The following is a 14,315-nucleotide window of genomic DNA, read 5'->3' on the forward strand; positions in this document are numbered from 1 at the left end:
CCCCGTCCCCAGCAGCAACCAAGGAGAAAGATGAATCCATTTAAAATTGTGATTTCTTTTGTTTTCTTTTGTTTTCCTACAGAGGAGAATTGGTTTTCACAGCGGTGGTGAGAAAAACTATTGCTAAAATATCTTTCTATACTTTAAAACCGTGCTCCTCATCTCCACTGTGCTACCTTTTGCATGGCAGTTCCTGAGTGCTGTGTGGGGAGGTGTCCCATTTATTCCAAAGGTTTGTTTCACTGCCTCCACAGTTAGCTTCAGCGAGCTTTGTGAAGCGGCACAATAAGCAGCTGTCCACCCGCTGGCAAAAAAGTTGTCCCCGACGTGTGCAGTGTTTTCCTTGCCAATTTTCTACTGTGTATTTGTGGCGTTTATTTATGATCAGATATTGCGATTTCCTTTGGGAGCCACACCTGCTTTGCTCTTGGTTCCCCCCTGCACCTCCTCCCACACACACACTAATCTAAGACACAAAAAGCAAGTTGCAGTCACAAATCTCCTTGGCTGCCACTGACACTGCCTCATCCATCCAGAAGCAGAATACTGTGGTGTCAGGGTGATCCGTGTGGGAGTACCAACAGTTCACAACTCACAACCTGACCAACTTCCGCACTGCAGCGTAACGGCATAAGAAGAAGGCACACAAGTTCAGCAGTCATCTCCCCTTCCTTTTGCTGTGTTTTCTGACCAGCTCTGCTGAATCTTCACTTATCTGTATTTTAACATAAGGAGGCGGTTTGAAGAATCATCATTAATGATTCCCTTCGGCTTTAGGATGGATTTTTAGCATCTTGAAGTCCAATGCTTCAGCCTTGTTGCTGTTTAGTTACATTGGTTCTTAAACTGTGGGGCGGTGGTGAGGTGAGTTGTGGGTGAACAGGAGAGAAATATATAGAGTGGAACTACGTAGAGTGAATATAATTTTTTAAGGAGAAATGATTAAAACAGAGGTTGATGATGCTGATTTCACTACTGTTCATCTTAGATCACAGGGTGGTGAAGTGGGCCATGCCAGCAAAGGTTTGAACCACTGCATTAGATCAATGCTATTATCACTGTGGGTTTAATAGCAACTCCAAATCAGCACTGAATACTCACATTCCTGTGCTTAACTGTGGACTTCAGTCCTATTAATGCACTGTCCCAGTTCACAGTGAAGTATTACCTTCAATCACTAAATTAAAAGTAACTAAATACGGCTCATAATGTAAACAGCAGGGATGGCAAAACCATAAAATGCTCTTTTCTCCTGCTAGTCAGGATAAGAAGGAACCCTGTGGCTCCTTTCCTGGGTTATTAGGAGATTTCCCAGTGTAGTAATTATCTGCCAGATCGCTGAGCCACTCCTTTCTGCTTCATTTACAGTCTGTCTGAAGTAACAGGGTGTGCTCAGTGAGAAGTTTCCTTTTTTAACACAGGAGAATATCAAAGAGCTTCTTGGCTGCTATATCGCATATGGAGAAAAAGCTTTTAGACATGGTCCTTCTTAGAACTGCAGGAAAACAAGAGCAGGTATAACAGATGTTTTATAACTGCTGAAACAAAGAGCTACAAGAGCCCTAGTGTAGATCTAGGCAGCATTTGCAGTGAGGGTGACACAAAATCACTGTTCATCGGTCTATACCAACACGTTCTCCAACACGTTCTCACTCCCAAAGCGTAACATTTCACGCTAGGTGACAAATCGTCAACATATTACGTTTTCGGCTGCCCACCACGTTCCTAAATGACGACCTCGGAAAAATGAGGAAATATGAGAACCGTATGGACTCAATCTACACATGTTCGCTCTTTTTCTTCAAATCGCTTAGAAACACGCTATTTAACATAATTAAAGTCATGGTTAAGGTCAGGAAAAAGGTTATGGTTAGGGCTAGGGATAAGGTTAGGTTTAGGGCTGGAATACAGGGCTGGAACGTCTATTACCGCGGGAGCGTCATTGCACTGGATTTCGGCCATAACCCGCCGCGTACCATAAGAACGCCGAAGGTCTCCTTTCGTGTTCCTCAGGAACGCCGCAGGACGTGACAAAATGTCGGCATGTTTTTTGTTTGTTTGTTTTTTATGTTTTTTATTGATTAGCATTCAAATATCTCAGTGAAGACAGAACAAAGATTTACCACAAAGCAAGAAAGCATGAGACAAGGCTAATCAAAAGGTATTGGCTGAAGCATTTGCTTATTACGCCAACCCTTTTAACAAAAGATCTTTTAGCATACAGCTCCTGTACACAGGGCTCGAAGCAAATAATAAAATTCAATTCAATTCAATTCAATTTCATTTATATAGCGCCAAATCACAACAAAAGTCGCCTCAAGGCGCTTCATAGATACAGAGAAAAACCCAACAATCATATGACCCCCTATGAGCAAGCACTTTGGCGACAGTGGGAAGGAAAAACTCCCTTTTAACAGGAAGAAACCTCCGGCAGAACCAGGCTCAGGGAGGGGCGGCCATCTGCTGCGACCGGTTGGGGTGAGAGAAGGCAAACAAAGCAAAAACAAAACAAACAAACAAACAAACAAGAAAAAAACAAAAAAACAAAAAACTTTCCATGTTACGCCTCGGGAGTGAGAACAGGCTATCTATACATGAAGATCACAAACACACTAATCAAGATTTAATGCATGGCGACGTTCCACCCAAGTCTAATAAGATAAATTAAAGTTATTACAGTAAATGTCTAATAGTACAAAAAGAGATTATATTTTATATCCAAAATGTCAAACCTGAAAAGAAATGAATGAAAACTGCTATTTGACTGGTAAGTGAGAGGTTTACAGCAAAAGCAGCAATTCTCAAATTTTATACCTGATGCTTAGATTGCATGTGTGGTGGGCAAAATTAAGCAATACTATGGATAATTTGCAAGTATCAGATGGTGTGCAAAAAACAGAAAAGGTTAAAATGTTACCCATGCAACACCTTATACTCAGTGACTGCCATCTTGGCTACATACCACAGTGGAAGTGAACGCCAAACAATGTACAGCCTGTTGAAGGAGTATATAGCTAGTTCACCCACTTGGCCCATGTTCTTATTTTAGGTTTGACAGCATTTTAGTAGATAAAGGTGAACGGCTTGGACATGAATTGAGCTGCGGTTTGGGGAAGGCCTGAAAGGGGACTGGTGGCGGCTCCGGGGCCTGACAGATCCCCATGCACTGAACAGAAGTAAAGAATTGAAAAGGGTAGGGAGGGTGGGGCACGTGAACAAGAACAAACAGATTGTAGAACTGGGGGAACATATATAGATAAGAACCAGAAGGAGTGTGTTTGGAGGCGTGGTCCTGCTCCTGAAATTCAGATACTTTGTCTCCAACTAGAACTGCCAATAATGTTAGTTCTAGCTAGCTAGCTGTTAGCTAGGAGCTTGCCTGTAAATTCATGTACTACACAAAGAAATACATATGAGGATGGTGCATTAAAAGCATGCTAATAGAAGTATCCAAGCTGAGACACTGAGTTTAAATGGGTCAGGCTTTGTTGCCCAGTTGCAGTGATGCTGGAATCTGGTTCTGTGAACCAGAACTGGTTTACCAAAGAGAAGAAACTGACTCTTTTTAAAGTGTAAAAATTGCAGTTGAGGTAACCATTATTGGACACAAAGCCACTGTGGTTCATGTGAGCCAGTAGACTTAATCAACATCTTTCGAGACATTACCCAGAGTCTGCAGTACAACACCAAAGTAAGAGCTGTGGTGGAGCGTCTGAGTTACATCATTAAGGTTTCTTCTAAGGAAAACTACTGGAACTGGACGTATTCACATCTTATAATTTGAAAATCCATGGTTATGTTAACGATTAGATTTGAACTTATACAAATGTCAGCTATCAGCAATGTCTCCATCCCCTTTGATCGCAGCTGATACAGGCTTTCATCATTTGAATATTTCATAATTTTAACAAATAAAAGGAGCGTTTTGTGTTTGGAGACTAATATGGAAATGTGACATTTGATGTTGTGCATCCTGACTTTTAACGATCTGCTTGGAAGCATCTGTACCAATCAGTGATGATTATTTGAAACTGTTTAAGTGCTTCTGTTGAATTTTCTGCAGCCACCGAGGACATTTGCATCAATTATGACCAACAGGAAAAACTGGTGTGATATGTCAGTCTTTTATTGTAAGTGCACAGCTGATTAGTTTCATCAGAGAAGTTCACATAGATATCACATTTCTACAATTACAGTATATTCTATTATAGATGACTCTCGGTTCTGTACACACCTAAGACACAGCAGTGCTTAAGGCTATATATTCTGTCGAACATGCTGTAGTTTACAGTATTAACATTATCGCCGTGAAGAACATCCCACGTATGTGATGTTGCTTCCTTTTGTTTAGAGCAGGGGTGTCCAACTCCAGGCCTCGAGGGCCGTTAAGATGTGTCCTTGATCCAACACAGCTGACTTAAATGGCTAAATGACCTCCTCAACGGTCGTGTCCAAATTCATGGGCTGCATCCTCCTGAGGCCGCATTTGTAGACCGATTACGTCACAGCGACGCGCCGAAGGCTGTCCAAATTCGTAGACTCCTCCGAATGCAGCCGACAAATGCGTCCTCCTTTTCCCCGAATTTGAAGGATGGGTCGGGTGTGTCCTTCGTGGCCCACCATATCCCAGAATTCATAGCACGGCCCAGCCAAGCTCCAGTTTCCAACAATGTCGGCCGCTACTAAGTTTTAAAATTACTCTTATTAATCTTTCTGGGCCACAAAATAAACTTTAAACATATTTTCAGGCGAGAATGTGGGTTAGCTCGTTGATAATTAAAAATGAACACAAAAAACAGAGAAAGATTTCGGGTCCATTTTCGATTTTCGTGCCGTGGCGCTGACAACCGGAAATACTCTGAATTAAGGGTGGGAGTAGATCGAGAAGGCTAGACCGTCCAATTCCATAGCCGTTTACTTCCGGCCTACCCGACCTCCTGAGGACCCGGCCCACGTAGACCGCAAAGGAGGATGCAGCCCATGAATTTGGACACGACCAACATGTCTTGAAGTTCTCCAGAGGCCTGGTAATGAACTCATCATCTGATTCAGGTGTGTTGAGCCAGAGTGAGATCTAAAACCTGCAGGATACCGGCCCTCGAGGCCTGGAGTTGGACACCCCTGATTTAGAGAAACAACAGATATTGAATGCATATTAGCTTTAAGATGTTCCAAACCTGCGGTGCTTTGGGTTCCTTGAGGGGAAAAATGTTCAGTTCACGAGTCCTAGACAAACACACACACCCTGACAGCTAATGTCAAAGGAACATAGTAGACTTGATCGTAAGGATTGCTTGCGAGACAGAGACGGACAGCTTTGTAGATCTGTCTGGAACCGAAATGAGTGAAACACAGTAGATCTGCGTTTATCTAAAAGGAGTCCTCTGCTCCTGAAGTTCTTTGACTGCTGCTGACAGAATAGTACAACAGCCTGCACATGAGACAGAAACAGGAAACTCTAAATCTTACTGTGCAATGTCAACGTTTTGGATTCCCTGCATGTTAAATAGGAGAGCGTGCATGAGTCATTTTCTGGATACCCTCTGGTTTGTTTAATATGTCAGTTTGTTTGATGAAAGAATAAAAGAAAAAAAATCAAGAAGCTTGCCATGTTCCTGATCCTTTGTGATGTTAGCGAGTCGACATGACTCATCAATGTCTGTCATCTCAACCCAAAAGCCTTTCACTTTTTTATTAATGAGAAATCATCTTTTATGGCTGCCAAGCCAAGTCAGACAGTGCACTTGGATTTTTTTTTTTTTCATCGAATAACAATTAGAGAATAACAGAAGAACACATTTCACACTTAAATCAGTCATCGTCCACCGATGGTCCAAAACATTTCAGCGAGAAAAGCAATTTTTGTTCCCGTCATCAGGCGGTAGCACGGCTCGTCCCTAGCTGCTGATCTTGGTCAGCATCTTGTTGATGGCCTGTTTGACATGAGTGGTGGAGCTGCGGCGTCTGGCTTTTCCCTGAACAGCTTTGCGGCGTCTCACCTCTCTGCAGAGCTCGTGGAAAGCCTCGGCCACAGCGCCGCCCTCGTCGGCACAGGCGGAGCATTCGTAGAAGGCACACGCCATTTCGGCTGCCAGCCGCTCTCCTTCCTCTGTGCCGACTTGCCGGACGTGGTCCAGGTCAGACTTGTTGCCCACCAGAACCAGAGGAACGTTCTTCGGTTTCTTCACCTCCTCTAGGAGGCTTCGGAGCGGCCCCACCTCCTCAAAGCTTCCCCGATCCGTGATGTCATACACAAGGACAAAGCCGTCACCCCAACGCATGTGACCCTCCCTCTGCTGGATGTCCTCCTGAGAAGAAGACAAGACATATGGTGCTGAAGCTGATCATTTAGAGTTTTACAGATTTTCCCCATGTTTTTAAATAAAATGCTGATTTATATCTATTTTATTTGTGAAGCTTTACGTCTGTAGAGACTTTGCCGAACGAATCCATGTTAGCAGTTCCTGTTTCCAGTTCCTAAATTAAGCTAAACAACTGTAGCTTTTTGTTTTTTTTACTGTAAAATTATCATAAAACACCAACCAAGGAAAATCTCAGACAGACGGAGCAGCTGGAGAATTTCAGATGTGCTGCCTTTACCTTTGGGTCCAGTGAAGCTGTTAAAGTCATACTAGCATTTTCCTGTTTGTAGATTTATGTTGATAATGTAATTTCTCTCTAATTTTCCCACCAAGAAAACTTTTCATTTAATAGTTTTGACTCAAATATTTTTTAAACAGGCCCAGAACAGTCCGCTTCTTTAATATGCATTTACATTTTTAGCTCTTTTAGTGTTTAAACATAAAAAGACGTGTAGTTCTTTCTGATCTAAGAATCATGTTTAGTTCCTAACATTATCTTTGCACTCTGCCACCCCCTCTTAAGCAATACATTGAATTCTGCAGCCATCTGTGGAATGCAAACACTCAAGCATGTGCTCTTAATTTGATCACATGGCGGCAGAATCATCCATGACTGATCACACAAGACCTGCTTGGACTGGATGGAGGCCCGAAGGCTCTGATCTCACAGTTACCGACAGAGGAAGCTGAAAGTTTTATCGAAGAGTGGCCACATTTTTTAAAATAAAATATTATGAACCTGAATGAAAAGAGAAATGTTTTGCATGTGTATAATATACAAACAATATATATCTGATACAGTATGGTGCTGAAAACATTAGATATATTTGATGAATATTCATTTTAAAAGGCATATTTACTGGATTTGGAATTTTAGATTTGCTTCCGTTGTTTGGTTGTTTGTCTTTTAAAAAACATTTTTAAAACAGAAAATCTATCCGAGTGCAAGCAACAGATGTTTCTGTAATGTGCATCCAAATATGCTAAATAAATAATAATAATAATAATAAGTTATTTCTAACCCATTTTAAACATTAAGGAATGATTTTGTTGGAAGGAAGTTTTTTTAATTATATAATTTTCTTGTACCAGATGCCAGAAAACGACTTAAACACTGCATTCCTCCTCCAGTGGACAGATGAGAGTTTGATGTTTGTGAACCTGGCCGCCTTCTGAACTTAAGACTCCACCTCCACAAATCACGAGAGTTAGCACAATGCTTTGATACAATCATAGCCGTGAGAGGTCTGACATTCACTGAAGTCGTGTCCGGAAACATTCAGACCTCATCCTAATGCCAGCTGAAAATAGACTACATTGTAATGAGAGCAAGAGAGAGATGGCTTGGCTAAAGTGTCGCAGGAGAAATCAGCCGCCAGCAGAACACCTACGCAGCAATGCAGCATATTTATCTTCAGCCCAAGGACTTACGCAAGCCCTCGCTCATGGTCAGAACCTGGCAATGCTTCAATTATACTCCAGGAAATTAACATCTTTAAGTGCCATCCACTCTCACATCCAGCCAAACAATTCTTCAAAGCAGTGTTGAATGTCTCTGAATAAAACACCTGAATAATCAAAGGACAAGTTAACTGAATGATGTCATTTCCCTCTATTTCAGTCACGTTCACATTCATCTTTAATTAAAGTACATTTCAGAGTTGAAAAACGCTTGATAAACACTTTTTCAGTCGACATAGACAGTGGGCTGTAAAGCTACTTTTGGCACAAATGAATGATGCAGAAAGACTGTTGTTATTTTTTTATTTTTTACAGACAGTTAGTTGGCAGAAGGACCGAGGATGATTCATAAAGTGGATAAATGCTTGTTTTGTTACAAAGGCTTTGTCACAGTCTCAAAGGCCTACAGCGTAGGCAACTCCAGGCCTCGAGTGCCGGTGTCCTGCAGGTTTTAGATCACACCCTGAGTTAACACACCTGAATCAAATGATTAGTTCATTACCAGGCCTCTGGAGAACTTCAAGAAATGCTGAGGAGTCATTTAGCCCTTTAAATCAGCTGTGATGGATCATGGGTCACCGGCACTCGAGGCCTGAAGTTGCCCACCCCTGGCCTAGAGACTGGTTGGAGACTCCCGGCAACCATCTGTCCAACCAGTAGGTAAGTGATTTCCAGAGGTTGTTGAGTGTCTTTGAAATCAGTTGCTAAATCAGTTGCTACACCTGTCACATTCAGAGAAAATGTGTACTCCATGACTGGTTTCTTGAAGTTGCAAACACTTCTCCAAAGTAAAAGTTGCATCTTTTGAAAGTTGTTGGTTTCAGCGATAAGGCAAAACCTTTACTTTGGAGGTGTACCTTCTGTGTTTCCAGTTCATACTTAGTTGGGGAGTGTTTCAAGACGAGCTGGTGTCTTCCAAACAAACTACAGGTGGCTGCTAGCGACCAAGGCAATAACTGGTTTAGCACCCTGTTGGCAACCTGTTTCACCCTACGACAGCCAGCAACCTCCAGAACCACTCCGGAGTAGTTTTCCCTTGTGACCAGAAGTTGCCGAGAGGTTGCCAACTTGTTTCTGGGCCTCTGCAACTGTGCAAACATCTAGAAAATGCCATGAAATGTTTGATCTCACTACCACCCAGAGACTACCCAGAGTAATCAAAAACAGCAACATAGGAGATAAACTACTGAAAAAAGTTACCTGACAAATTGTCTCACCTGGCCTGCAGTGTCCAGAATCTCCATGGTGACAGCCTCATCGTCGATATTGGCTTGATGACGATATGTTGATTCTGAAAGGCGAAAAATGTGAGGAAATGTTTTATGCAGCATTCAAAAAAAGAACTAAAGTGAGTCATCACTGGGAAACTGTGACACTTCCTAACATGGGAGTGGAACTCGTCGTTATGTCGTCTTTGTGAGTTAACAAATCAGTATCACTGTGAGGGCGGGCAGATTTTCAATGTGTTTGCAATACTCTTTTCACTGGTGATTATAATTCCACCTACTATTCTGTTGAATATTCAGATGATGACACATAAAAGTGATGATTGCTGTTTGCAAGAAGCTTACTCACACTAAAACCCTGCATCTTATCTAAGCTGTAATTTTATCTAAAACATGTTGGTGACAGGGCTGCTGGTGAGAAGTTTCACGAAACTTGCAGGACTGACGCAGTTTACTGCATCACTGTAGCCACAAACACAGCAGGTGTCTTTCAAAGTGACGGCTCCAAACTCTCATGCTAGTCATAAAAACATAATGTGACAAAAACAAACATGTACTGCAAATGTCTGTGAAGGTTCTCAGCCAAAATGTTCCCATTTTGGACAGATGGTTTGAAAGAGGAGTGAAAGACGCCATCTGTGGCTGTATCCCAATTCAGGGTCTGCAGCCTTAAAGGCCGCATTTTAAGGCCGATTACGTCACAGCGACACGACAAAGGCTGTCCCAATTCAAAGGCTGCTCGAAATGCGGCCCTCAAATGCGTCCTTCATTTCCCTGAATTTTAAGGACGTTGCGGTGTAGACTTCGTGGCCCAACATATCACAGAATGCATAGTGCGGCGGTCCGTGTGGCTGATTTTAACGAAAAAAAAAACGGTGGATGAGGGACGCCCGAAGAGTAAACTTTAAGTAAGCAAATGTTTAATAACGAAGAACATTAAAACATTACTGTTGGCCACATGTCGGCAAAGTTATGTGACATTAGTGACGTTTGTACTAACTTGGTTTTAAAGCCTTTACTTTAAAATATACGCCGTTCAATAGCTGAGCTTAATCAGAGAATGATCAAAGCTCATGTAGAAACAAACAAACAAATGAACAAAAGATTTTCTCCTTCATTTCTGTCAAACAAAGCTGTATGAAACGTTTCCAGCTGTTAGTATCATGGTTGCTAGGCAACCTGGGCAGCGCGACGGAGGCTAGACCGTCCCATTTCACAAGCCTCGCACTTCCGGCCTTAGCGGTCTTTAAGTACGTGGCCCTTGAGGATCGTTGAGGCTGCAGACCCTGAATTGGGATACAGCCTATGTCTACTGTGAGCGACCATCTTTGAACAGAGGCGGGGCTTACGACACCAACTGTCTGCCATCTATAATCCAGTTTTGAGAGCCTTTCCCAGACACCTTAACGCCCACTTACATCCTGGGCCATCTGACCTCAGGAAATCACATGATAGGGTGGAGCTAGGCTTCATATTGTGACCCACACCTGTGTTCACACCTTGGCTCGTGTGATTAGGTAGAGGATCAATAGGGGGTGCATGACCCTCTTGTGGGGGGGACACTCCCACAGGGCTTAAATCTGCGACTTTCCATTTGACTGTAGAACTGAAGAAGCTTCTCAGATGAGAGTTGAAATGTCTTCAAGCAACTTAAAGAAGTCCAGACGCTTTTCTTTTCAAGCTCCTTAGACTTCACTGCAAATGTTTTAGAAGTGTGGGCATCACAAATTGTGATGCCTGAGATAGATAGATAGATATATAGATATAGATATATATATATAGATATAGAGATATATATATATATAGATATAGATATAGATATAGATATAGATATAGATAGATATAGATATAGATATATATATATATATATATATAGATATATATATATAGATATGAATATATGATCAGATGTTAATATACACTCTTCATGTGCATGAGGACTGTCATGGGAATTTTAGGCTTTTAATGCTTTTTTGGGACTGTTTTTCCCCAGGGTGGAATGCATGCATCTTTAATGACGTGAAGCTTGTTGATGGCTACCAAAAGCATCTGGTTAAGGTGCAAAGTTGCATGTAACAGACACCGGTACTCCGTGCACATTTTGTATACACGTGTAGAAGTTGCAGTAAGCTGCAGCAACAGCAGAGGGAGATGTTTTATTTCAAGGTAACATGAAAATAGTTATGGAAAAGTGTTTAAACAGACGTTATTAACGCATTTACATCTAAATACATATTAGCCTTTCTGGCGATTAAGGAGCCAGAGAGGGTTAAGCTTAATGTTTTTTGTTAAAAAATAAAGAAAGTAAAGCACCTCGTGGCGACTGCTGTTGTTGTGCTATATAAATAAAATTGAATTAAACAGAATTTCCACTCTTAAAAACTCTCAAATGACTCCAACTGTAGCTCATCTGCTAATCCAAGCCTGACATCATTGTTCTGGACCTGGTTATTTCCAACAGTGGGTTGTTTATTAGTTACCATGGGGTCATTTTCTAGTTCTAGTCCTTTGAGGTCATAAACCTCTTTACACTTTGACCCTCTGTTTGCTGATGGTAAAAGCCAGGCAGGCAGTGCAATCCCCCCTGTTTGACAGTCAGAGCAAAGGCATTTGGGTTTACAGCTAGCAATCGACAATGCTAGCAATACAGCGTCCCTTTATAGACATAAGCTAGTTGTCATTGGCACCACATTTGTTTTTGAGGAACCATGTATTAAACATTTTCATGCCTGAGATGGGAGCGCATCATTTTTAGGTCAAAACAACTGCTTTTTGCCTGGTTCAGACAGATACTTAGTAGCTTGAAGAGAGGACACTCTTTCTCTTCAGGTTTTTCCCAGCATGCTGTCAGACCCTCCTGGTTACAGGGTGAAGTTTGACTCTTGCAATGACCTGAAAACAGTCTGAGCTTCGCCTCTCGGCGATTTGAAAAACAGGATGAGAGCTCTGTATTGTCGGCACAGGTGTGAGCCGTGACTGTGACCTTTCATTTAACCTCAGTCAGAGAGCAGGTTATCTGCCCGCCCCCCTTCGCTGTCATAAAATCCCATCTGTAAACACCTCGCAGGCAGGATCGAGGCTCCCTGAAACCTTCTTTGTGAAGGCAAACTGCCGGGATTTTCCATCGCATGACATTTTCCATGACAGGGCTTAAACCGATGCTTTCTTCTAGCATTCTGATTGTGCAGGACCACTCTCACAGTGATTTCACAAGAAATCTCTTACCTCTGCTATCATGTACACAGAGGTCCAGGATTCCTGACTCATTTGTCCCCATGTCTAAAATGAGCAAGTACTCCATGTGCCAGTCACAAAGACTGTGCAGCTCATCTTTAGACATAATTTGAAATGTTATTTTGTTTGTTGCTCCATGACACACAGGAACGAAAGCTGCGCCCACACTGGAAGGAATGAACTTCAAACAAGCTAAACATTGTAACAGTTTGTAACACTACAAAGTCAGATTGTGCTTCTGTTTATATATTTACTGATTCTTCTGGCATGATAGTTGTAAAAGTTCTGGGAATCGTCCCATAAACATAAAACAATCTGTCCAGTCTCTCATTCAAGATCATCTTCGTGTGCATCCCTGGACTGCTTTCAGCAGGGCAGTTATTTTTAGATTATTCCTGGAGCTCGGTGCCGGCTTTAATTTCCAAGGTCTTTATGGACCATGACAGGTCAGGATCACAACCAGGAGCGTAGTTTTACACTGTGAATTCAGACTATTAAAGCAGAAATCTACTGCTTCTATTGCCACTGTGTCCAAGTATACAATGCATTTAAAAAAGTAAGAAACACACCCTTCACTCACCAGCCAACATACCCTGGAAGTCCAGTTTTAGAATTTGGCAATGTGTCAGTGTCAGAAGTGCGATTTCCAGGGAGTGATCTACACAACTGCACTGGAAGTTTGTCAAAAACACACCAAAAGGGGCCCATTGAAAATGTTAAGGTGTTTGATTTATTTATGTTTTGGTTTTAACTACATAAGACCGTTTCCTATGAACCTAAAGCACTACACATTTGATACCAATGAAAAGAACTTTCATAGTATTAAAAGAAAATCTTTGAAGATAAGTTCTGAAGTATCACTTTAGAATTAAATGCTGTATTTCAAATTTTTTATTCTATGACTAAAAAAAGATTAGGTCTTATTACTTTAAAAACCCAAGCCAACAAACGATGGAGAGGACCTGTCAGACTGATGTTCAGATTCTATCTCACGAGAGTTTAAAATGACAGGTCCTGCAAGGCCCCCTCTGCTGTGTGCCAGGTGCGCTCACCTCTCCGGGGGGGATAAATTGTGTTGTGTGACGTAAATGAAATGTCACAGGGAGCCAGAGGTGGAAGCAACTGACGCAGCTGTTTGGCTGCATTCACAAGGAGCATCCTTAAGGAGAACCAGAGTCACGCTGTGCCTCGTGGGACAGCCTATTTCAGGAGCCAGCTCCCAGTCTGTCCACGTCCACACCCCAGTGTATCTGTCGATAAAAGCACTGGCAGGAGGCAGTGCTGGTGGTATGATTCAAGCAGGCTCACCATCCTTTGTAAGGGTCTTGGGAAGAAACAAGAATGACAGTGCAAACAGCTGCTTTACGCTGTTTTGGGATCAGGCACGGAAATAAAGTCTCAGTGTCGACACTGAAAACCATCCAGTTTGTTGATGAACTCTGTCAGTGTGCGCTTCCATGAATTGCTCCAACAAACCAGAGGAAGTGGTGCAGAGCATGAGCAAGCGAAAAAGCCGTGTGATACAATATAAAGCAGAGCTGCTGTTGTGATGCCAAACCACAGTCGCGGTAGCACACAATTAATTTCTGTGAGCCAAAGGAGATTAGAATCTGTAACTAGACGGTGTGCAGAGACAGAAATAACTTTTGCAATATTGTGGCCATGTGCAGTCTGAAGTGTTGTTGGTTCCCATAGTGCTGCTGGGAATAAGAGCCATGTAATGTTTCTGCAAACTCGCAGTCTCTGTTGCTACCAGCCGAGAATTTAAACATACAGAGATCTGCACTTTTTTTGTTTGTTTTTTTTGCCCATGTTTTTGCATCTTTTAATTCTCTTCAATGATTGGTTCCTTAACTACAGATGAAATAGGGCAAAAAAAAAAAAAAAGAGATTAAATTCTTGCCACACATTTTCTTTCTTTGGATGTGCAGGCTTGTATATGTATTTTATATGTAAAAGCTAAAAAATGCAGCGAATGCAAAAAGTGCTTTCTTTCTTAGTTAGACTCTGTGCAATCAGAAAGTTTATTTCC

The 14,315-nt window shown here is 42.0% G+C and overlaps 1 protein-coding gene across 2 annotated transcripts in view; it reads right to left on the reverse strand.

Moving 5' to 3' along the window:
- Positions 1-2,607: 2,607 nt before the first annotated feature.
- Positions 2,608-14,315, reverse strand: part of rerg (RAS-like, estrogen-regulated, growth inhibitor) — a 60,352-nt gene continuing 48,644 nt past the window's right edge. For both annotated transcript variants that reach the window (XM_085138589.1, XM_085138590.1), the window contains exons 4-5: positions 9,041-9,114; positions 2,608-6,308 (exon numbers count right to left, since the gene is read on the reverse strand). In XM_085138589.1, the coding sequence (XP_084994715.1) occupies positions 5,898-6,308; positions 9,041-9,114 (485 nt within the window). In that variant the 3' untranslated portion in view covers positions 2,608-5,897. The remainder of the gene's footprint in view (positions 6,309-9,040; positions 9,115-14,315) is intronic.

Source organism: Neolamprologus multifasciatus, chromosome 17 (genome assembly GCF_963576455.1).
Source record: "Neolamprologus multifasciatus chromosome 17, fNeoMul1.2, whole genome shotgun sequence".
Classification (NCBI taxonomy): domain Eukaryota; kingdom Metazoa; phylum Chordata; class Actinopteri; order Cichliformes; family Cichlidae; genus Neolamprologus; species Neolamprologus multifasciatus.